The sequence below is a fragment of the Harpia harpyja genome, chromosome 21 (genome assembly GCF_026419915.1).
Source record: "Harpia harpyja isolate bHarHar1 chromosome 21, bHarHar1 primary haplotype, whole genome shotgun sequence".
In the NCBI taxonomy this organism is placed as follows: domain Eukaryota; kingdom Metazoa; phylum Chordata; class Aves; order Accipitriformes; family Accipitridae; genus Harpia; species Harpia harpyja.
In genome coordinates this window covers 8,618,941-8,641,507 of record NC_068960.1, presented here as the reverse complement: position 1 = coordinate 8,641,507, position 22,567 = coordinate 8,618,941, and the positions used below count along the sequence as shown (strand labels likewise).

The 22,567-nt window shown below is 39.0% G+C and overlaps 2 protein-coding genes across 11 annotated transcripts in view; both read left to right on the top strand.

The window, feature by feature from the left end:
• Positions 1-181: 181 nt before the first annotated feature.
• Positions 182-13,791, top strand: PMS2 (PMS1 homolog 2, mismatch repair system component). Its single transcript, XM_052772355.1, has 15 exons — positions 182-283; positions 722-861; positions 1,436-1,522; positions 2,657-2,759; positions 3,498-3,681; positions 4,181-4,348; positions 6,334-6,431; positions 7,205-7,304; positions 7,584-7,668; positions 8,171-8,323; positions 9,352-10,264; positions 11,129-11,296; positions 11,794-11,894; positions 12,810-12,979; positions 13,361-13,791. Exons 1-15 carry the CDS (start codon positions 264-266, stop codon positions 13,502-13,504), a joined length of 2,634 nt encoding a protein of 877 aa, XP_052628315.1. The 5' UTR covers positions 182-263; the 3' UTR covers positions 13,505-13,791.
• A 2,336-nt stretch (positions 13,792-16,127) lies between these two features.
• Positions 16,128-22,567, top strand: part of LOC128134652 (radial spoke head 10 homolog B2-like) — a 24,193-nt gene continuing 17,753 nt past the window's right edge. For 8 of the 10 annotated variants that reach the window (XM_052772653.1, XM_052772649.1, XM_052772651.1 and 5 more), the window contains exons 1-8: positions 16,128-16,951; positions 17,672-17,747; positions 18,018-18,086; positions 18,291-18,464; positions 19,539-19,624; positions 20,286-20,406; positions 21,264-21,440; positions 22,147-22,288. In XM_052772653.1, the coding sequence (XP_052628613.1) occupies positions 16,698-16,951; positions 17,672-17,747; positions 18,018-18,086; positions 18,291-18,464; positions 19,539-19,624; positions 20,286-20,406; positions 21,264-21,440; positions 22,147-22,288 (1,099 nt within the window). In that variant the 5' untranslated portion in view covers positions 16,128-16,697. Of the gene's footprint in view, positions 16,952-17,671; positions 17,748-18,017; positions 18,087-18,290; positions 18,465-19,538; positions 19,625-20,285; positions 20,407-21,263; positions 21,441-22,146; positions 22,289-22,567 lie in introns of those variants that run through there. The other 2 variants (XM_052772655.1, XM_052772657.1) reach the window with 2 other exon arrangements.

The following is a 22,567-nucleotide window of genomic DNA, read 5'->3' as shown; positions in this document are numbered from 1 at the left end:
CGACCCAATGCGCGCTGGCGGCTGCCGCACCGCCTCCTTGTCTTCTTTCTATTGGCCAGCGTTAAGCGAGTCTCCATAGGGCAAAAGGTGCAGCTGCCGGTTCTGACTGGGTAGCTCCATTAACCAGTTGGTGCCAAGGGAGTTGGAATTTTGTTTGACACTGGCGGGCTCTTTTCTCCAGCGGCCAATGACTGAGCGGGGGCGGAGCCTGCGGGGCGGGGATCCTGAGGCGAGGACGGCCCGGCCCGGCCCGCTGGGTCTCGATGGAGGCGGCGGCGCCCAGGTGAGCGCCTGCCCTGCGGCGGGCTGGAGCGGGGCCCGGCTCGGCCCGACCCGCGGCGGTGCGGGTCGCACCCCTCTTCTCCCGTCTTCCCTCCCCTCCCGTCCCCGGCCGCCTCTCCTCACAGGAGGCTCGGGGCCTCTCTCCCCCGCGGTGGGCCGTGCCCTGGCCGCTGGCGCGGTCGCGGCCTCCTCGGCCGCCGCTGGCTTTTCGGTTCCCGCCTCCCCTCCCGACTTGCTCGGGGAGGCCTGTGGGGCTTCTCGGACGCTCCGCAATTGGATGCGGCCGTCCCGGGGTATCGGTGTTTTCCCCCCTCGCCTCGCCCGTGGGTGCCGGTTGCCCTCGCTTGAGAGGAACGGATGAGGGAGGTGCGGCGCGGCGAGCCTTGACCGCCCGCTTTGCACTACCATGTTTTTTTCCTGTGCCTCCTCTCTTTTCAAGCCTGCAGCCTGCCAAAGCCATCAAGCCCATCGACCGTAAGTCCGTTCATCGGATCTGTTCCGGACAGGTTGTGCTGAATCTTGGTACTGCCGTGAAAGAGTTGGTGGAAAACAGCCTGGATGCTGGAGCTACCAACATCGGTAACCTTTTCATCGTAATTTCGTAAAATTTCATAGACTTCTAAAGTACTTCTTTTTCCTCTGTTAAAACAGTGCATTTTAACAAATCTGTGCAAATACTTTCTATTTCGGTCAAGCATCTTTGCAGTGATTTTACATCTCGGATAAATAAAGCATTTTGATTGCCAGGCTCCAGCTGGGCTCCTAGAAGCATGTGATTTTGTCGGTTACTTTATTTGTAGCCCTTTTTGCCACTAAATAAGGTACGTGGCCTATACAGCAGTGGTGATTCGGCTCTGCTAGCTGGTGGCCTCAAGCTGGCAGACGCTCAAGGCAGGGTTGCAGTTTCCAGAGTTGCCAGGATGATAGCTCTTATAACTGTTCAGGCAAAAGTGCAATGAAGATCAACTATCTGCAAGTACAGACTGGTTTGCATTAGATTGCCCTAACTTTTGATAGCTATGAGGATTTTTTTGTTGTTCAGACTTGACATAGGAAACTGTTATCTGGTAAAGTTACTTTGTAGGACAAAATTAATGCTGAATACCGTGTATGAATGTACAGAATTAAAAGACTTTATTACTCAATTTTGTAGATATAAAACTTAAAGATCATGGAGCAGAACTGATAGAGGTTTCAGATAATGGAGATGGAGTGGAAGAGGAAAACTTGGAAGGCTTGAGTAAGTTGAACCTATTTCATAATTTATATTTGGACATTTTGAAAGCATATTTTCAGTGAGAAAGCTACTTTTTTTTTTTTTAACAGATTTCCAAAGTTTAGTCATTTCTGTCAGATACTTGGCTTTTACGTAATGCATGACCTGCAAGACTTGGGCAAAACTAGGCTGGACTTCTGTAGTGCTATTGTGGTTATAGTTTTTGTAGCTCAGCAGTAGTCTTTGATTTGACTGCTTATTTAAGTGCAACAAAGAACAGAAATAATTACAGAAGAGAAACTCCTATAAATGTTCATTTAGACTTATTTGTGTTGAGTCATCAGTCATTGTTGAAGGAGTCAAGCTTTGTGAAAGTGACTGCTTTTGAGACGTGAATTATAACCTTGAATATTTGCTGAAAGTGAACTGACATTGCATGCCCAACTCAGATTTTCCATTTGCTAATTTTAAATTGCACAAATGAGAGCAGAAACAATACTGTATGATAAATGTAACTAGCCATTGCAACAGAAATACCCACATTTTTTTTTTTCATATAATTAGTAGGGATAGCTTTCACTGTAGGTTATTACTTAGTAACTTTGTGTGTTCACACTATGTGTATATGGTACATCAGAAACTCTTTCTCATACTGTTGCAGGACAGTGAAAGTTCAGGAGTGCTGCTACTAACTCAGTTAGTTACCCGGTGACTAGTGCTGCACTGATTGTGTAGACTGAGTCCTCCTCAGCTGTGGTTGTAGTGGAATAGGCTTATACCTGTCCACTATATACCATGCACAGCACAGCACTGCAGTCATTTTCTTGCAGGGCAAAATCTGGGACGGGTACATCAGTAGCAGAGGCAGGTACTGTGTACTGCTCCAAGGCATCTTGTAATGCGTATACCAATAATGCTGTGTGAATTTGGGGTGTAAGTATGGACTAATGGGTGTATCTAAGGATTTTAAAGAGATCTTGCTTATAGGAAAAGGAGAAAGGAAACTTTAGGTATTTAATTATTTTGTCTCTAATAACTGTGTAAAATACAATGAATAATACAGAAGGTTTTTTGCTTCTTGATATGCATGCAAAAATCTACTTGCATAGACCAGTGTCACTTTAAAGTGAAATATATATTTTAAATATCTTTTTCCAGCTCTGAAACATTATACATCAAAGATACAAGATTTTTCTGATCTAATACATGTTGAAACATTTGGGTTTCGAGGTGAAGCTCTGAGTTCACTGTGTGCATTAAGGTATTAATATTAAACTTCTTATTAGTTGAAAGTTACTATATGCACCAAAATAACCGAAACCGACTTTTCAGTTTACCATTATTGATAAAATGAGGCTTTGGAAACTTCTAGTTCCTTAATGTTAGGTCAATTTTGAGCAGTAGGTTGCATGACTTCCTGAGTCCTTTCCATCCAAATTTATTCTATGATTCTAAGCATGTGAAATTATTCTATGATTCTAAGTGTCTGATTTGTCCTTTTATGTATGAAATGTAGCGTTACTTAAGTATGCAAATCTTTGCAGGATGGAACTGTCTGTTTGCATAAGTGTTTGATCCTCTGACGTGAAGCACTATAATATCTAAGTGCTGTGTTTGCTAGGCTGTAACTCTTTAAAACTGTATTTGAACTCCTCCCAGACAAACTATACGTTTGAAATGGCACAGCTTTTGTACACGGTTCTGTGCATCAGGAATATTCAGCTGTTAGGTATTAGTATGAGGAATGTAGTGTGTGACAAAACCAGACTTTAACATTGCATTTCATAGGAGAAGAATGAACGGGATACAAAAATGTTTGCGTTGTAGCTAGGAAAATGTTACACTACTCTTCAGGTATGTTTTTAGTTGTTTGTGGTGAAGAGTTAATTTTAATTAAATTAATAGTATTGATGTAGTTTCTATGCCTGATTAGGTCATGAGGAATGGATAAGAAAATGCAGTGCTGTAAGTAATTCTGTTGCCTCTTTCCCTCCATTAGTGATGTTACCATTTTTACCTGTCATAAGTCTGCAAAGGTTGGGACTCGTTTGGTATTTGATCACAATGGTAAAATTACTCAGAAAACTCCTTTTCCAAGACAACAAGGAACAACTGTTAACATACAGCAGTTATTTTATACTTTGCCGGTGCGGCATAAGGAATTTCAAAGAAACATTAAAAAGGTAGGTTAGATCAGAAATTATTAATTCAAAGGAGTGTCATACCCCAGAATTTATGCACTGCTGAATGATACTCCATTCTCTGTAGAATACATTGATTATGTCAGACTATTTTGTGCCTGTCTTATATCTTCATCAAATAAGAAAACAGTCTTCCTGTATACTTTCCTCTTCAGTTTTGCAATGGTTGGTTTTAGAGGTACATTCTCAAATTTTCAGATTTTGAAAAGAACCAATATCATGATCACTGTTGTGTATTTTAAAATCAGGGACTGATTATCTGTGTTATGTCTAAATATCAATCTTGTAAACATGCAGTTTGTTTTTAAGGACACTATTTTTCACCTTTTTTTTTTTTTAATTTAGTTTGTAAAGATTTAAAAAAATATTACCACCACCCCCCTTTTTGTGTTACCTGCAAATATTGAATGTTTTGTTTATAAATTTTTGTTTTAAAAAGAGACATTTCATATAAATGTGAACTTTCTTTTTTCTTTAATAGGAATATGCAAAAATGGTCCAGGTATTGCAGGCATACTGTATTGTTTCAAAAGGAGTGCGGATTAACTGCACTAATCAAGTTGGCCAAGGGAAAAAAAGCTCTGTGGTATCAACTACTGGAAGTCCTAGTTTAAAGGAAAATATTGGAGCAGTCTTTGGGCAAAAACAGGTATTACTTTTGTTATTGAAAAGAAAGATAATATAGCTGAATAGAGAGATTTTTAGTATCTAATAAATAGAGGGGGTATAGGAAACCTTTAAAAACTGTAAGAGGATGGAGCATGTGCTGGCTTCTAGCACAACCTACAGGTTGAAAAAGGAGAAACAGTTCAGCCTCCACGGATTCCCTTGAAGTTTCTAAATCTGCTTAGAGATGTTTTGAAGGAAGAGAAATTATTTAGGAGAAAGGGTTACCGCTTAATATCTCTCTGGAGCCAGTTTATGAGCTGTTATGCCAGCAAGCCTCTGGAGGTTTGTGCTTTCAAAAAAACAGTATGGGCACCAAGGTCTGTATGTCACAAGAACAAGCAATTTAAAAAAAATCATAAAAATGTTGTGTTGTGAAAGTCTAATTGGGGAACAGAAAACTGAGGTGTTTCTAGCTTTTTCAACCTCTTCCTGTGAAACTAAGTTTCATTAGTGTTCTGGTTAACCTAAAGGTTAACTGTTAATGGGATTGCAGTCAGCCCTTGTAGAGGTATGGACTGTGACGCTTTCTAAATAATAGCTACAAAAATAGTTGTTATCCTCTAGAAGAAAGCAAAGATGAAAAAAAGCATAAAAACATCCTTCCTACAACCATATATTACAACCATCAGGAATATTGAGTGGTTGACAGCTGCTAGTTGTTGATAAGCTCTTCCTCCTTCCACAGTGCCCATATAGAGATTTCAAAGCCTGTTCATGCTGTGGCTGAAAGACTAGATGAAAGATGTAACTTTGTCTTGCCACATAGCAACAAGCATAGCTGAAAATTCAGTGTTGTCTGATGTCGTGGTTTAACCGCAGCTAGCAACTAAGCACCATGCAACCGCTCACTCACCTCCCTTACAGTGGGATGAGGAGAGAATCAGAAGAGTAAAAGTGAGAAAACTCATGGGCTGCGATAAAGACAGTTTAATAGGTAAAGCAAAAGCCACACGCTCAAGCAAAGCAAAACAAGGAATTCATTCACCACTTCCCATCGGCAGGCAGGTGTTCAGCCATCTCCAGGAAAGCAGGGCTCCATCACACGTAACGGTTACTTGGGAAGACAAATGCCATGGCTCCGAACGTCCCCCCTTTCCTCCTTCTATATGCTGAGCATGACATCATATGGTCTGGAATATCCCTTTGGCCGCTTTGGGTCAGCTGTCCCAGCTGTGTCCCCTCCCAACTCCTTGTGCCCCCCCCAGCCTACTTGCTGGTGGGGTGGGGTGAGGAGCAGAAAAGGCCTTGGCTCTGTGTGAGCACTGTTCAGCAGTAACTAAAGCCTCCTTGTGTTATCAACACTGTTTTCAGCACAGATCCAAAACATAGCTCCATACTAGCTACTGTGAAGAAAATTAACTCCATCCCAGCCAAGACCAGCACATCTGAATAGAATCTTTAGTTTATAGCCTGCATATATAATATCAAATACTTAAATGTAAAACCAGTAGAAGATGCTGTAATGACAGAAAAATAGTAGTGGCATGACTGGGAAAATGTTTGTGATAAACATACCTGTACTTAGGCAGCTTGTGATTCAAATAACATCTTCTTTCAAAAGAAACTTCTATTATTCTTTTTGCGTTTTGTTTTTGCATAGAACTTGATTAGGTTGTATGTATGTAGCTGGAGAGTCCAAATTGTGTCAATCGTTTTGTTGTTCTGTCTGTGTACGTTTTAAAGTAAGGGGCTGTGAAATAACTAAGGCAAAAGTAGTGGTATCAAAGGATGAGAACAGCCATTCATTAAGGCATTGTTTCTGTTTCTCAGTAGGCAGTGCTACCGTCTTCTAGTAGGTTTGGGTATTTTAAGTATTTGACTTGGTCAGCGAACTTGAAAAAAACTACCATTTTATCAAATAGATTATAAGGCTAACAACAATAAAATAAAAGGAAAAAATCTATACAAATTTAATGTTTCACTCCCTTCTCTCTTCTTTTTTTTTTTTTTTTTTTTTTTTTTTAGTTACAGAGCCTCCTTCCTTTTGTTCAGCTACCTCCTAATGAAGCTGTTTGTGAAGAATATGGACTCAACACTACTGACATGCCACAAAATCTTTACAGGTAATTAGAAGAGTACCAACCACTGTTGCCAGTGGCATTTTACCATAACCCAAAATGTAAAAAAAAAAAAAAAAAAAAAAAAAAAAAAAGTAGTGGTTAATAGTATTAAAAATAACTAAGAAGAGCATAGTAGATATTAGTATACAGTTTGGGAAAGACCATCACTTGATTTAAAAAGTTCATGATGAGTGGGAAGAGCAAAACTACTATTCCTTGTGTCCTAGTTAGTTATATATTACTGTAATCTTCTGCTGAATGTCACCTTTGTCAGTGCTCTGAGTAATTGGACAGATGAATTATATCCATTGTTTATACCGGTATTTCTTCAGTAGTGTTACTGAGAAATGATATAAGATGAATGTGAATCAGTTTGTGTAAATAAATAACCCTTCACTTTAAGACAGTGTACTTTTTTTATCTCTCACTACATGTGAGATTGGCAAACACATGCATCAATATCTGACCAATGACAGTTCACAACTGACCTCTCTTCTTCTGCCTTCAGAGCAGAAAAATTACAAATGCCACCTCTTCTGAAATCAGAGCGAGCTACTTTTTCAATTGTCTGATGCCTTTTTGGCACTGAACATCTAGCCTTTGTCAGATAAGGAATTGGGAGAGGAAATACATATATGTATTTACTGATGCTGTATAATAGTGTTTCTTTTAGCCCCTTATAAAATACTCTTCCATTAAATATGCTCAGAGTCAGAAAAATTATTTTGCTTTGCTCCTCCATTTTACCTTACTGTTATATTATTATTAACAAACAGTATTACAGGCTTCATTTCTCGTTGTGATCATGGTGTTGGGAGGAGTACAACAGACAGACAGTTTTTCTTTATCAACCAACGTCCATGTGATCCAGCAAAGGTGAGGTTTTTATTTTTCTAATGTCACCAGTGCTGACTTGTTCAATATCCTCTGAAAACCACTGGATTAGTAGCTGATGCATATATTTGTGGCTTGATGCTGCAATTTCCTGTGTCTCAAGTTTTTGTCTTCATTGTATCTGTTTGTGTGAAGAAAAGCTCGATCATCCAAGATATGATTTAGTATATTAGTTGTTTTGAAGGGGGTTGAATAACACATACTGGTGGGAAATAGAAGATAATGGTATTGACATTTATTGTTTTTTCACCTTCTCTGCAGGTTGTCAAGCTTGTGAATGAAGTTTATCACTTATACAATAAACACCAGTATCCATTTGTTGTCCTTAACATTTGTGTAGATTCTGGTAAGTTACAAGTAATTTTCAGTAACTTCAGTAAAGTATAACTTCATTGAGTATAACATAACAGTATAACTTCATTGAGGAAAAAATTGTATTTATTTAGAGAATATTGTAATTTTTATCTGTATGACTTCCTGTATTGTGGCCTTTTTTTGATCTACAGTTGGTGAGGGAGAGATAGGGTCTAGCTGTGGTTTCCACTTTTTTTTGTACTCAGAAGTAACTTCTTACCTCAAGTAATGAGAAAAAGGCTATCTTTTGGTTAGCTTAAAAACAAGAAAACTTGTATCATGTTATTGCACAGAATTAGCTTTTGTTTTATTTGCTGGAGTGTTGAGACAGTTGAAAGTTTAATATGCAGACATACTGTGAATGTTAACTGTAGCTTTGGTTTTAGTCCTGTGAAATAAAAATGGAGGGTGAAAGGGCAGAAAACTCTGATCCAAGGGTGGAATTTTTTTTTTATTTTTCACCTATAATGCGGTTGGTTTTCTTTTTTCTTTAGAGTGTGTCGACATCAATGTAACTCCAGACAAAAGGCAAATTTTACTTCAGGAGGAAAAGCTTTTATTAGCAATTTTAAAAACTTCTCTGATGGAGATGTTTGGTAGTGATGTTAACAAACTGAATGTCAATCACAAACTTTTGGACATTGCAGGTAGGACACAAAATGTGAAAGTTTTGTTTGATATATGGTAGAGAATTGAAAATGGAAAAATGTGTTTTTTAAAACTCAAAGAAGAAATGGAAGAAAATATCTGGCTGCAAATTGATATACCTTTCGGGGCAGATTTTTCATGTATTGCTTACACTGAAAGATTATTGACATCATATAATAAAGGAGGACCCTAAGTTACTAAGTGATTGTTATGGAAATTACGCATGCCAGCACAACATGATTTACAGTCAACTTTATGGGGAAAAAATTAAAACAAAATTAATCAATAATGCTTGAAAAAGATTTCTCCCGAGATATTGGAAGAGATCTGTTGTTTCCTTTATTTAAATGTCCTTGAGAAAGAATAGTTAAGGTCTCATAAATGAAATCCGAAATTTGAGTACAAGTTTGTTGAATTTGTATTCTTTTATGATAACTACAGAAATTGCTGATTCTCTTGTGACTGTATAATCTTTCAAATTTGCTTTTCTGGGTTAACACCACCTCATCCTCCTCATTGCTTTCAACAGAACTTCTAATTTCCTTTTTTACTGACATAGAATCAGTTGCAGCCTGATTCTTACTGTTATTTTAAATTCATCTTTAGTAAAATATGTGTCAGACTGACAGTCTGTGAGGCTGAAGTCCTCTAATTATCTACAAATCACATACATTACAAGTATCTATTCTGTCATCTCCTTAACACCTTGCCAGTGGCCTTTTATAGTGACCATTAAAAGTGTAAGAGCAATTAACTTTTCATTGTCAGTCATTAAAGTTTTTTAATAATAAAAATAAACATGCTGAGTGGACTGATTGCTGTTCCAGTTTAAAAAGAGATTACAAATTCATTCACAGAAGTACCGTTAAGTTTCTTAAAGATGTAACTGCTTGTCTGAAGCTTAAGGGCTCCTTTGAGGAGTTTGCTATTTTTCTACCTCTCTTTTCACTCCCTTTACCAAAGCACGTCATTTAATGTTTCCAGCTAACTTAGAATCTTGAAATATTCTTTATTCTGGTTTTAATAGACAACTTGAAGAAGACACTTCCTGAAGAGACAGAAAAGCCTCAGGCAGAAATGCTGCCTGACTCTGAGACTGAAAATTCAAGTGGTGAAGGAAAAAGAATAATGACTCTTGCCAGATTAAGGGAGTCGTTCTCTCTCCATCAAGTGACAGAGAGTAATTTTCAAAGCCCTAAAAAGGTAAAACAGCAGCACAGCTCCTCTAGACAAATGTCACTTGATACCACTTTGAGTACTGTAAAGACTCAGAAGGCTGTCTTGAGTAACGAGTCTGAGAGCTGTCATAAGATGGACTCAAAGATGTCAATTCCACGCAGATATCTGAGAAAATTAGAAGATAATGCAGATTCTGGATTCTGTAGCACTTCTGAGTCAGATGCCGCATGTAGTACTCCAGAAGCTGGGAGCTGCGTCAGTACAGAAAGTGTAATTAATCCTCCTGAAGAAGAATTCTGTAGCTCAGAAGAACAATTTCAAAATGAATGTCTTAAAACTGTTGGATGTAGTGAGAAATCATTGGAATGTAATGTTCAGGTCTTGGGTGCTGAACATAAGTTAAATCAAGTGAATGACTGGACTAATCAAAATAAGTTTTCTCAAGAAGCCAATAGTTCTTCCCCAAGAGTAAAATGTTCTAAAAGCAGGAGCTTTAGAAGTGAAGCAGATGACTTCAAGGCAGGTAAATGTCCTGAAGTGAAGAATACTGGGAACTATATGCCAAGCGTTGATGTACTGGTGGAAGTTAAAAAGAAAACCGTGCCACTTGAATTCTCAATGAAGGTCTTGGCAGAAAAGGTAAAAAATGTAATACAGCAACAACAGAAAAGTACAGAAACACAAAATTACAGAAGATTTAAAGCAAAAATTAGCCCTGGAGAAAATAAAGTAGCAGAAGATGAATTAAGAAAAGAGATCAGGTATTTTCACCTTCTTAACATATTGTATTCATCAATTAATAAAAATAGTTAGGGAAGAATATAAGACCTGTCTTGGGGGATGGGCAAGGGGGGTGGGCAAGAGGCTTGTATCTACTTGTTAGTTTTGGATATATCTTTTATTTAACTTACGCCATTAAAATGTCCGTTTGACAAGTTATTTTACCTGACAGAGCAGCCTTTTGAACTAAGTGCAAATGGACTATGGAAAAAGACACTAAAAAGGCCACAGACATCATAGATTTGGCTTGGTTCAGACTTGTAATTTGCAGTGTAGTCAGAGAAACACCAAATTTCATGATGGATGAGAACAGTCTGAAAAGACTCCATAACTCCTTTTTCTCCCTAATGTGAATTTGAAATTTGGTGGGACATGGCTGTGAAAATAAGTTCCATTCAGGTGGTCACCAGACAATAAAAGTGCATGACTTGTTAATTTTGGATTAAAAAAAGTGTTAGGAAAGCCTTCTAATTCCAAAAAGAAGGCAAATATGTTAGCTGCCTTACTTCAAAACTGTGATGCTGCCTTCAGTGTTATTCAGTTGGACTATCACCATACTGCCCATTTCTAATTTTATTATCACCAGTGGCTGTATTTAAAATGGGAGAATCTTGAATGATTCCTGTCTTAATGATGGATTGTATTCTGCCAGAAATGACCTCATCAGTCAGTGGCAGATGCAGATAACTGTACTTTTTCACGTTCATATCCTGCTTGAATGAGATTTTTTTTTTTTGATGTAAAGTGTGTTCTGCAAGGGAGAAAAAGATGTTTTTAAGTTTTACAGTCCAGCATGATAACTGATGAGGTGTAATTTATAATCTGTTTATATTTTCTATATACAGTAAAGAAATGTTTGCAAAAATGGAAATCATTGGCCAGTTCAATTTAGGGTTTATAATAGCAAAGTTGAATTCTGATCTTTTCATAATTGACCAACATGCTACTGATGAGAAGTACAACTTTGAGATGTTACAACAACACACTGTTCTTCAAGGTCAGAAGCTGATAGCGTAAGTATTTTCAGTGTTTTAACAATAATAATTTGTAAGTTTCATTAAGTGTTTCAGAAGGATGTCTATGATTATACTTATGTAGCATTTCACACATTCGAAACACCTAAGACAAAAGTTGGTTTTATATCCTGTGTATCAAAGAGTTAATCTTCACATGAAAAATAAATTCCACAGATACAGTCGTAGCTATGCAGTAAGTCAGTGGTCAAACAGATTTCACAGTGGACTTACATGGCAACCCACAGTTTTGTAAGCACGGTCATAGAGTGAGGATATTGGAGACTGCTGCTGCAACAGGGAGTGCTGCCCAACCGATTTAACCGTGCAGAGTAAACTTGGAAGTGATGTGTTCAGTAGTGAGGTTTTTTTTTTTAACAAAGTGAAATGTTTTAATAGAGAGCTCTGTATTAGTATCTCTACATTGTTTCTGAAGCTTTTCTTAAGTGGTCTGCACTATGTGCCTATGCAATACCATATTTTTTTCTCTCTTTCAGGCCTCAGAATCTCAATTTAACAGCTGTAAATGAAACTGTATTGATTGAAAATGTGGAAATATTCAGAAAAAATGGGTTTGATTTTGTCATAGATGAAAATGGTGAGTTTGGGCCAGAATTACTGGAAGTAAAAGAAGTTCAACAGTTTCATCTCATTTATTATGTAAAAATCTCTTTGGGTAGATTATCAGAAACTTCAAAATAATATGCATTATGGTGTATGGTTTGTTTGGTTTTTAAGACTTATGCTTCTGTGGTCTCTTTGCACTATTTAACAGAACATTGTAGAGTATCTCACCAGCCTTCTATAGAAGTTTCTGAAGACTCTTTGGAGTCACTGTTTGACTATGTGGCTGGATGTGTATTTTCTGGATGTGTTATACTGGTACACTTGCAGGTCGCAGCAGGGTTAGATGCAGGCAAATGATAAATCTAGTAACTTTAAATTAATAGATACCATTGGTAAACAATGTTCTTTGGTTTTCCTTACAGCTTTAGCATTGACTTGCTGTGTACTCTTGAGCGCATTGCCTAACCTGCAAGGTCCTTACTGTTTTCCTTACACAGCAAGAATAATGAAAGTGCTGTGTGTTACCACTTTGCGATTTGGGAAGTCACTACAGACTTTTTCCATATTCTTCATTCCAGAGTCTCCAATTTTTGCCTAAAATGTTATTAATTATCAATCTCTTACCAACAAAAAATCCTTAATTATTTTGTAATCGCATAACCTCAAAATAGCTTCATAAACCATTTGTTCTTTGAAATTGAAGGGTTTGTCAGAAATTAGTTCTATCTGCTTTCAAGTTTACAGGCAATTTTTTTTGTTGATGTTGAAAGGATATCTGACATAGTTATCACTATGGTTAGTTAATAACATCCATCAAAAGACTAAACGTTTGCATATATGCAGGTTACATCATATTAGTGTACCAAAGTAGTTTCTCAGTTTTTCTCTCAAGAAGTGGTAATTTCCTGTAATGCTCTTTTTTCATTAATTACTACAAATCTTTCAGCTCCTGTAACTCAAAGAGTTAAACTAATATCACTGCCAACAAGCAAAAACTGGACTTTCGGTCCACAAGACATAGATGAGCTGATCTTCATGTTAAGTGACTGCCCTGGAGTCATGTGTAGGCCCTCCAGGGTCAGACAGATGTTTGCTTCTCGAGCTTGCAGAAAGTCTGTAAGTACAGCACTTGATGCTTGTTTTCAAATAAATACTGTATTTTCTGTTGTATTACAGGTGGCTGTATTTATATATATTGCAGGGGAAGTTTATTTACTATTGAGTGTCAACAGCTAATATCCTTTGTTTTGTTCCTTGTGTTTTTGTCTGGTGTAACTTGGGAAAAATATCTGGTAGTTTTTTATTTTGTTTCAGACTAGTGCACTTACGAACATACTTAGCCATATTTGCTCTTCTGTTCATTTTGTAGGTCTTTGTGCTTTTAATGCCTTGCACGGTATTTATTTGCTCTAGTAGCCGAAGTACTGCTCTTATCTGTGTCGGTTGTCATTATGGAGGAAGAAAATAATAATTGGGGTTTTTTGCTTTTACTTGCAGGTGATGATTGGAACTGCACTGAATGTGCAGGAAATGAGAAAACTGGTCACACATATGGGTGAGATTGAGCATCCCTGGAACTGCCCCCATGGAAGGCCTACTATGAGACACATAGTCAGTTTAGACTTGATTTCACCAGAATAAGTCGGTTTCTGTTTATTAACATTTCCTATTTTAATTCTCGGTGATATTTTGAGCTTTTATCATGACTCTTATTTTGAGTAAAAAAATTTTAGCCGGTCTTCAAATTTGAAAGCAATAGCACTTAAAGGCATTCAGCAGGGTTTCATTGTTATTCCTATCAAGTCAACAATATCAACGTACTGGAATTCATGTGTAAATAATGTTTCTTTTATTGCAATTTACTCAATGTGTTACTTATTTTTGCAATCAAGACTTTTAAAAAATAAATATAAATGTTTATATATAAAGATCAAGAGTAGGTGAACCTCATTTATAGCAAATACACTGATTCTTAAGTGGAATGTGAATTTGTCTCTAGTAATGCCATAAAACAAACATTTAACTTTAGAATCATAGAATCATAGAATCATTTCAGTTGGAAAAGACCTTCAAGATCATCAAGTCCAACCATTAACCATGCCCCCTAAACCATGCCCTGGAGTACCCTGTCCACTCGCTTTTTGAATACCTCCAGGGATGGTGACTCAACCACTTCCCTGGGCAGCCCATTCCAATGTTTGACAACCCTCTCAGTAAAAAAATTTTTCCTAATATCTAACCTAAATCTCCCTTGCCTCAACTTGAGGCCATTTCCTCTTGTCCTATCTCCAGACACCTGACAGAAGAGACCAACACCCTCCTCACTACAACCCCCTTTCAGGTAGTTGTAGAGAGCGATAAGGTCTCCCCTCAGCCTCCTCTTTTCTAGACTGAACAACCCCGGCTCCCTCAGCCGCTCCTCATAAGACTTGTGCTCCAGGCCCCTCACCAACTTGGTTGCCCTTCTCTGGACACGCTCAAGCAGCTCAATGTCTTTCCTGTAGTGAGGGGCCCAAAACTGAACACAGTACTCGAGGTGCGGCCTCACCAGTGCCGAGTACAGGGGAACAACCACCTCCCTGTTCCTGCTGGCCACACTGTTCCTGATACAGGCCAGGATGCCGTTGGCCTTCTTGGCCACCTGGGCACACTGCTGGCTCATATTCAGCCGGCTGTCAACCAGCACCCCCAGGTCTTTCTCTGCCGGGCAGCTTTCCAGCCACTCTTCCCCAAGCCTGTAGCGCTGCATGGGGTTGCCGTGACCGAAGTGCAGGACCCGGCACTTGGCCTTGTTGAACTTCATACAATTGGCCTCAGCCCATCGATCCAGCCTGTCCAGATCTCTTTGTAGAGCCTCCCTACCCTCAAGCAGATCAACCCTCCCTCCCAACTTGGTGTCGTCTGCAAACTTGCTGAGGGTGCACTCAATCCCCCTCATCCACTTTCTATGTTTCTACATCCTGTATATGGTAATTTTAAAGAAAATGTAAATGATATACAAGTGAAAATACTTTTTTTACCTTATACTAAAACTGGGTTTCATTAGATGATTCCTTCAAGCATTAATATTGCCTTTAATGATTAACTTACTGGTATTTGTGTTTAAGGCTTGAATAGAATAGCTCATCTGGCTTATTTACTTCTGGTTATCATTGTTCCCATCCATATTCCAAACATTTTTTTCAAGAACAGGGATTCCTTTTCTGAGAATGAAGGGTAAAAAGCTGTCTCACCAGGCACTGCCAATCAGGTCAGTCCAAATTCTCTCTCAGTAGCATCAAAATAGTTAGGAAATGGTCTTTTTGAATCAGAAACCCATTAAAGCAAATAGCTAAGCTCTTCCACCCCTGTAAGACCAAGATTTGACCTAAGAAATCTTTGTGTGTGTTTTTGCCTTTTCCTTAGCACCTCCGTGCACCGCTCATGGCGCGGTGTGGCTGCGGTGCTGCTGCTGTTCCTCTGGTGCACAGAGCAGCACCGGCCCCTTCTCTCGGCTCTGCGGCTGGCGTGGCGGGCGTCGGCAGAAGCCGTATACACATCGTCTGTCACCGTGAGTGGGAACGGGCCAAGTACCACGAATAAATTGTCGTGTTCTGCGTGGAACATGTGCACCGCCTGCTACCCGCTATTCTGCAGCCGCGTGGTCTCTGTGTGTTAAAATGAACCCAGACAAGGCCGTTTCCCTCTCGTGCTGCGTAATGCAGAGTTAATCGCCGGATTTAAGCGCAAGGACAGGCTCTCCTCAGGGCCGGGCTAGGCTGGCTACTGGCGCGCTGCCCCCCGCGGGGCAACGGGGAGGTGGCTGCCCTGAACGCAGCGTGGGGCGTCCCGGGCACTGCGGAGGGGACCCGCCGCGGGATTTACCCCCGGCGGGGCTGTCCCTCGCCGGCGGGCGGGCTCGGCGCCGGGACCGGCGGGGTGCCGCGGTGCGGTTGGTATGGTTACGGCAGCCATCGCCGCACTGCGGCTGCGCGGCGCCGGCGGTTGTGAGGCGCCGGGCGGCGGCGGCGGCGACCTGGGGCAGCGGGGGGGCTCCGGGTCTGGCGGGAAGGGCTTCCAGCACCGGGCTGCCCTCGCCGTCTCTCGCTCGCCGTCTCCCGCTGTCCCACTCGGGCCCTTCGCGCCGCTGATCTGGTATTGTAATTGCCCGAGTGGAACGAGGCGTTGGCTGGAAGCAAGCAGTGGTGAGAACATGGCGGTTGCTTGAGGATGTCCCTTGTGGTGTTACAAAGCAGTGATTATCAGTCTGTGAAATGAGTGGGAATTGTGATTACAGCTGTTCAAGTAGTCGTGTAACCTTCAAGTAGCTCTTAACTGGCAAAATAACTTTATAAGCTCTGGTGATTATTCTGTGTTGTTCAATCTGCAGCTCGGAACTTTGCAAGCAAGTTAAATCAATAATACTAGTGCAGCTGTGACTTTCAAGAAACCATACTCCTGTCTTTGAGAAATGGTTTTCAACTTTTCCACGTGATTAAATCTAGACACCTAAAAATCTCCTAGTAAAGATGGAGACCTCCATGTAGCAAAAGTAAATCTACTGACAACTTCTGTTGTCGTGGTTTCGATGGACCTCTTAGAGGTAATTCACAGGCAGTGAATTAGCCTTGCGGTCTGCCTACCACAAGCTGAAACCATTGTCTTGAGGAACTGTTAATACAGAAATAACTTAAAATATGTGCGTGTATAATAATTAAGAGAAGATTAATAATTTTTCATGTAGTTCACTGTTTTGTTGGGTTTTTTTTAATCAAATAGATTATGAGGGAAAAAATCTTTACATGAGACAGTAAACATTCTGAAAGAAAATACACATTGAGACAATACAGTAGTTATGGCAAAGGATAAGAAGAAAAATGTCAAGAAGGCAGAAAAATCTGTACGTCTTCCTATCCCTGCACAAGATACTACAGCTGAGAGTAGTTCAACGAAGCTGACAGATTTGCAGACCTTTATGAATGGAGTGGAAGGAACACAGGCAAATCCAGTGATAACGAATAAAGAACCAGAAGTGGTAGAGGAACCTCCAGTCCAAGATGTTCCTCAATACTATGAGGAGCCTATTCTTACTCAAGTTATTGTGAAAAGGTATGCTTGTTACAAATACATCAGTGAAGTCATGAATTCTTATTTAAGTATCTCTAGTATACCCAGTGTCATACAAACACAGATTCGACTCTTGATTCGAGGCAGTGAATTGGGTTATTCAGACCTAGTAGCCATCAAACCTTATGAGACTGATACATGTGGAATTCTGCTGCCTTCTTGCGTCCTAAAGTGTTGCTGGCACGCTCTGCCTGCCAGAAGCCTCATTCTTTTAGCTTGTTCACCTATGGTGAAGTTTTGACTAAGTACACAGACAGGTGGTGAAGAAAATGTAGCTATTTAATGTTCTGTTGTTGCTGCCTTTTAATGTTTGGTGCTGCTCATATCCCTTAAGAATATCCTAAACTGAGGAAACAGGTGAATGGCAGTGTTAACCAAATCCTTTCGTAGTTCAAGGGGGCTATATGTAATGTTTCACAAACCTTCACAAACCAGGTTTGCCTGGTTGTAAGCTACCGATGTCATTTGTTTTCTTAATTGAAAGAAATATGGGTCTGAGGCAACACAAAAATTACGTGAAATATTACAAGGAAGGTACAAAAAGTTGGAAATTTTGTTGTAGCTTGTTTTTCTACACAAGATGCAACAACTGGCCTATGTGTAGACCATGCTAAATCAAAGGTCATTTATTACATGTCTGCTGTGATTTAGGTCTACTGGCAGTGACTTGAAATCTTCATCTTTAGTTTGTTTTCCTTGTAGCTATGAAGGTGAAAAAGTCCATGGATTGTATGAGGGTGAAGGATTTGCATATTTTGAGGGGGGAAATACATATAAGGTGAGTCTATAAATTTAAAACCAAAGTAGTAGCAGATCAAGTTCTTTCTCTAGAACAGGCAGGCTCGCTCTTTTAATGTAGGTGGAGGTTGAGCACTCAGAATGTGTAAGCATTGAAAGCTCTGTTGGTTTCTGGCATTGAAACTCTTCATTTGAAACTAGTAGTTGGAGGGGAATTAATATGTAAGATTTCAGAAGAATGACAGTCACTGTAGACTTCAGTTGTGGTAAGAATAAATTTGCAAACGATGCCATTCTCTTCATTTTGAAGGGCATGTTTTCTGAAGGGCTTATGCATGGACAAGGGACTTATACATGGACTGATGGAGTGAAGTATGAGGTAAAGTGCAATTTTACTTACAACTGAACACAATTACAGCCAATTAGATATGCAAATTCAAGGAAAGTAAGTTGCAGTAATTGGTACAGTATGGGTGGTAAAGGCAGAACTATGGCAGTGATTTCAATCACAAGCCTGAGTTCTCCCAGATAGTTGGGGAACAGTGACATCTAGTTTTTTAGATGTTGTAATTTAATCTTTTAGGGAATATTTGTTAAGAATGTGCAGATGTTTAATGGCCGTTATACATGGAATGATGGCAGCATTTATGAAGGATCGATCAAGAATGGAGTTAGGCATGGATTTGGATTTTTCAGGAGCGGTACTTGTCCTGTTTCTTACATTGGCTATTGGTGTAAAGGCAAAAGACATGGAAAGGTAAGTAAGAACACCAAATGAGAGCGTGGTCTTGGGTGACTACCTTCTAGAACAGCAAGCACTCCTTGTGCAAACATTTTGCAAAAATGTTTTGTGCTGTTGCATGGTCTTACACTATGTAGAGATTTGTTTTTCCTAAGGATCTTCTCTGAAGTTGTGAATGCTAATTAAAACAATTGAGGTGGGACCTTGTTTGTAGTAAAAGGGATGAGTGGTATCCTAAAAGAGTAATTGGCCTATTATGTGGTTTGTTCTTTATGCTGCTCTGAGCAGATGATGACAAAGTCAAAACTGACAACTGCATCAGTAGCCACATAACAATGACAGAACAATTAGCTTCCCAGTAATGACAAAGTGATCCCACCTCCCAAATGTGTTAAGCCAACCAAGTTTGATAATTACAATTAAGACTGCCTTATCTAGTGTAAGTAACACCTAGGTCCAACTTTTCAAAGGCAAGTAGTGCTTTTATCTGTCTCCGTTTTGTGCATCCAGATTGAGACAGTCTTCTGGGCCTGACATTTTGAAGACCGATGCTCAGCCTGTGAGGAAAATCCGTTCTAATCACATGTGGTTTTGTTCTCTGTCACTAATGAGACATTAAAATCACACAGGCTGCTGTGGATGGTCACCAGTGCAATGGTCTGACCAGTTTGTTCTGAGAGGAAGCTATCAGACAGAGAAAGACAGAACAATTAATGCTGTAGATCTACTGTTGGAAGTTGAATTCTGAATGGGTCAGAAAACTGATCTACCTCAGAGTGACTGCTGTGATTAAATCGCCAAAGTTAGCTCTCTGAAAGTATTTCCAAGTGGTTTGAGAAACATGTGGACTTTGATGTAATGTAATATGGGGTTTTTTTGAACACTTGGTCTTTTTTAAGGTCTTAACTAATATTCATCAAAAGAGGATGCTTTTTTATTTAATTCTATCACTTCAGTTGCTTTCAGTACAGTGTCTCGAAGTGACTCTAAGTAAGAGTGTAATTACATGTGTCTTATAATTTGTATGTGATGTTTTATTAATGTAGAAGAATATTTAGGTGTTTAAATTGACTATACTGTTTGTTTCAGGGTACCATCTATTATGATCAGGAACATACCTCTTGGTATTCAGGCGACTGGGTAAATAATGTCAAAGAAGGATGGGGAATGAGACGGTAAATGTGATAGCACTTGTTCTTACTGGGTTTTGGATTTTTTTGGGGTTTTTTTTTTGTTTTTTTTTTTTTTTTACAGGTGTTATCATACAGTTTCTCCTGTTGTTTAAAATGGATACAAATGCTACCATTTCATAGTAGCGTGTACTTACTGCAGTGGGATAAATAATTGTACAAAGTCCTTTAAAGTAATAAAATAGACCTTCTCTATAACTTTATGTTTTTATGTTGGTATATTTCTACTGAGTATTCCCAGAAAAGAATGTCTAAAGACAAAATCCAAAATCAGCCTTGGTAAACCACAAAACAACACTTAAAACCAAATAAACTTGATTAATTTCAACAGATGGAGCTGCTTTCATTAATAAATGAATTATTTATGGAATTATATATAAAATTAGCTATGGCAAAGACTCTTTGGAAAAAAAGAACTGGTTAATATTTTACAGTGATTTGTAAGTTAAAAAGAGGAGGTAAACAGTGGGTACAGTTAAACCTCTGTATCCATGTCACAGTCGGCCAACTTTCAAAGTAATGCTAATATTTATTGTTAATAAATGCTAAATTTATTAACAATGAGATTTTGCATAAACCTTGCTTTCTTAAGATCCACTCAGAATTTAGTATGAATGAGTCATTAACTTCTATTGTTTTCTTGTAGCTATCAGTCTGGAAATATCTATGAAGGTCAGTGGGAGAAAAATGTACGTCATGGAAAAGGAAGAATGAGATGGTTGACAGCTAATCAAGAGTATATGGGACAGTGGGTGTATGGCATACAGGTATTAATTTCTTCCCCAGCAACCTCTTTAGTTCAGCATCTGTCCATTACTCTAGTAAAACTAGATAGGGAGTTTTGTGCAATATCAAAGGAGTTTTGTATGATTTTCTGCCAGTTGAGATAGCAGAAGAGTGCTGTTTATTTTAAGTTGATTCTCAGGTTAGCAATATTCAAATTTTTAAAAAGCTTTTGACTTAGTCTTACAAAATCATAATTTAATTATCTAATAGAAAATAAAAAGCTTTTCCGTAAAAAAAAGTTTTAAAAGTTAAATGTTTGTGACTATACTTAGCTTGAGATGTGATTTCAGCAGTGAGGATATGTGGCAATTTGCTTCCGTGTCACCTGTGAAATATTATACCACACTGTTCCCTCTTGTAAAAGTTTTATGATGGAAGGAGAAGATTTCTGGCATTTTCTGTTCCTGCCATTTATTATTCTGTTGGAAAAAGAATGTGAGCTACTTCCTCTGTCTTTTCACTCTGCATAAAATTGTCAAGGAGTCTAGCTTCTGGAACATGGTGGCACTCTGTCTGGCATGGTGTTCCTCACCTGACTGTTCAGCATTACAGTCAAAAGGCTTCAGGCAGGAAGGACGTCTTTAGGAATCCTGTTGGAAGAGCTTGCTGAAGTATGTGTTGATTCAGAGTATCCTCTGAGCGCTTCTGCCATGCACCTTTGTAGAATATAGTTTTATGAATGGTTTGAAGTACTACAGCTGTCAACTGGGTGCTCTTCTTTGAGAGATTTGCCAACAGTGACTCTTAAAGATGCCTAGGTGGTTCCCCTTTTTACAAGTCTGAACCTGTAGCAATAGCAGCTCTTCTGGTGACATTTAAACACACAAATTTTTTTCAGCATGGATATGGCACCCACATATGGTTTTTGAAGAGAATGCCTGCATCTCAGTATCCTTTAAGAAATGAATACATAGGTGATTTTGTAAATGGGGAACGACATGGACATGGGAAGTTCGTGTATGCCAGTGGAGCGGTGTACGATGGTGAATGGGTTTGTAATAAGAAGCATGGCAAGGTGAGTATTGACAAGTAGTAAGGCAAAACTGCAGACAACACCAGAAGAGACTATTCTGCTCAGTACAGTGGATCTCTAGATTTCTGTACGGAAAACTACATCCAATTTGCATTGTGGATGGAATCCCAACAGAAAGGACAGAGTCCACTGAAAGCAGTAGGAGTCCTTCCCAGGACCTTGCTGGGCCACAGATTTGGTTCTCTGGTTAGACGTGTATTATGTCTATAAAGAAATAAGTTTTACTGTGGAGATTTTCAGTGCAGTAGATGCATCTTGATTTTTGCAGTGGTTGGTCAGTATTTCACTCTTACACTGTGAGCTAATGGATTTCAAGCTATCCTTGCACAGAGATGTTCACACATTAACATACTGTTTTAAAAAAATTGTGAGCGGTGCCACATATGCAAACTAAGGATTGCAAACAGTCTTTCTGTATGGGGGGGCGGGGAATGTTTTTTCCTGAAAATACATTTCAAAATCAATCAGATATCTAGGCAATTCTTCATCCCAGCAGTGTACTCTAATTAACAGATGACAAATTACTTTAGTAAAGAGGGTAGGAAAAATTACTTTGCTTTATTTTCTCTCATATATTGCATTTTAGCCAAGATTCTTAAAAGGAAATTTGATTGAGAGCATTAGTGTTATTTTTTCTGATCTTTGATTTATATTTATATTGAAATTAATCAAATTGATCTGTCTATAGGGCAAGTTTGTCTTCAAGAATGGCCATGTTTATGAAGGAGAGTTCACAGATGATCGTATAGTAGAATATCCTGCTTTTCAAGTGGATGCAATGAGTGCAAAAGAGCTGAATGCCATTTGCACAGGAAGTAATTTTGGCACTGGTAAGCAGCTTAAGAAAACAAATTCTACTCAGTTCACGGGGTTTTGTTCCTTTTTACTATAATGTGAAGCTATTTGTACTTACTCAAGAGCCGGACATATTTCTTCAAAGAACTTTGATAAAGATGGGCATTGTCTTAATAATTAATGACTTTTGTTCCCGTGCTTGTTGTTTCCTGTGCATGACACTGAGTGACACATCCACACTACATCTTGTAATGCTTTTGGAACAGTGTTGTCTGAAAGTTTCATAACTTACGTAATACCTGCATTTCCTTTTG

What these genes read in the sequence shown, in the direction of transcription:
- PMS2 (XM_052772355.1), top strand. Translation starts at nt 264, where the DNA reads ATGGAGGCGGCGGCGCCCAG. An exon ending in AGTTCACTGTGTGCATTAAG is followed by an intron (nt 2,760 to 3,497) that starts GTATTAATATTA and finishes TCCCTCCATTAG; the next exon opens with TGATGTTACCATTTTTACCT. An exon ending in TTCAAAGAAACATTAAAAAG is followed by an intron (nt 3,682 to 4,180) that starts GTAGGTTAGATC and finishes TTTCTTTAATAG; the next exon opens with GAATATGCAAAAATGGTCCA.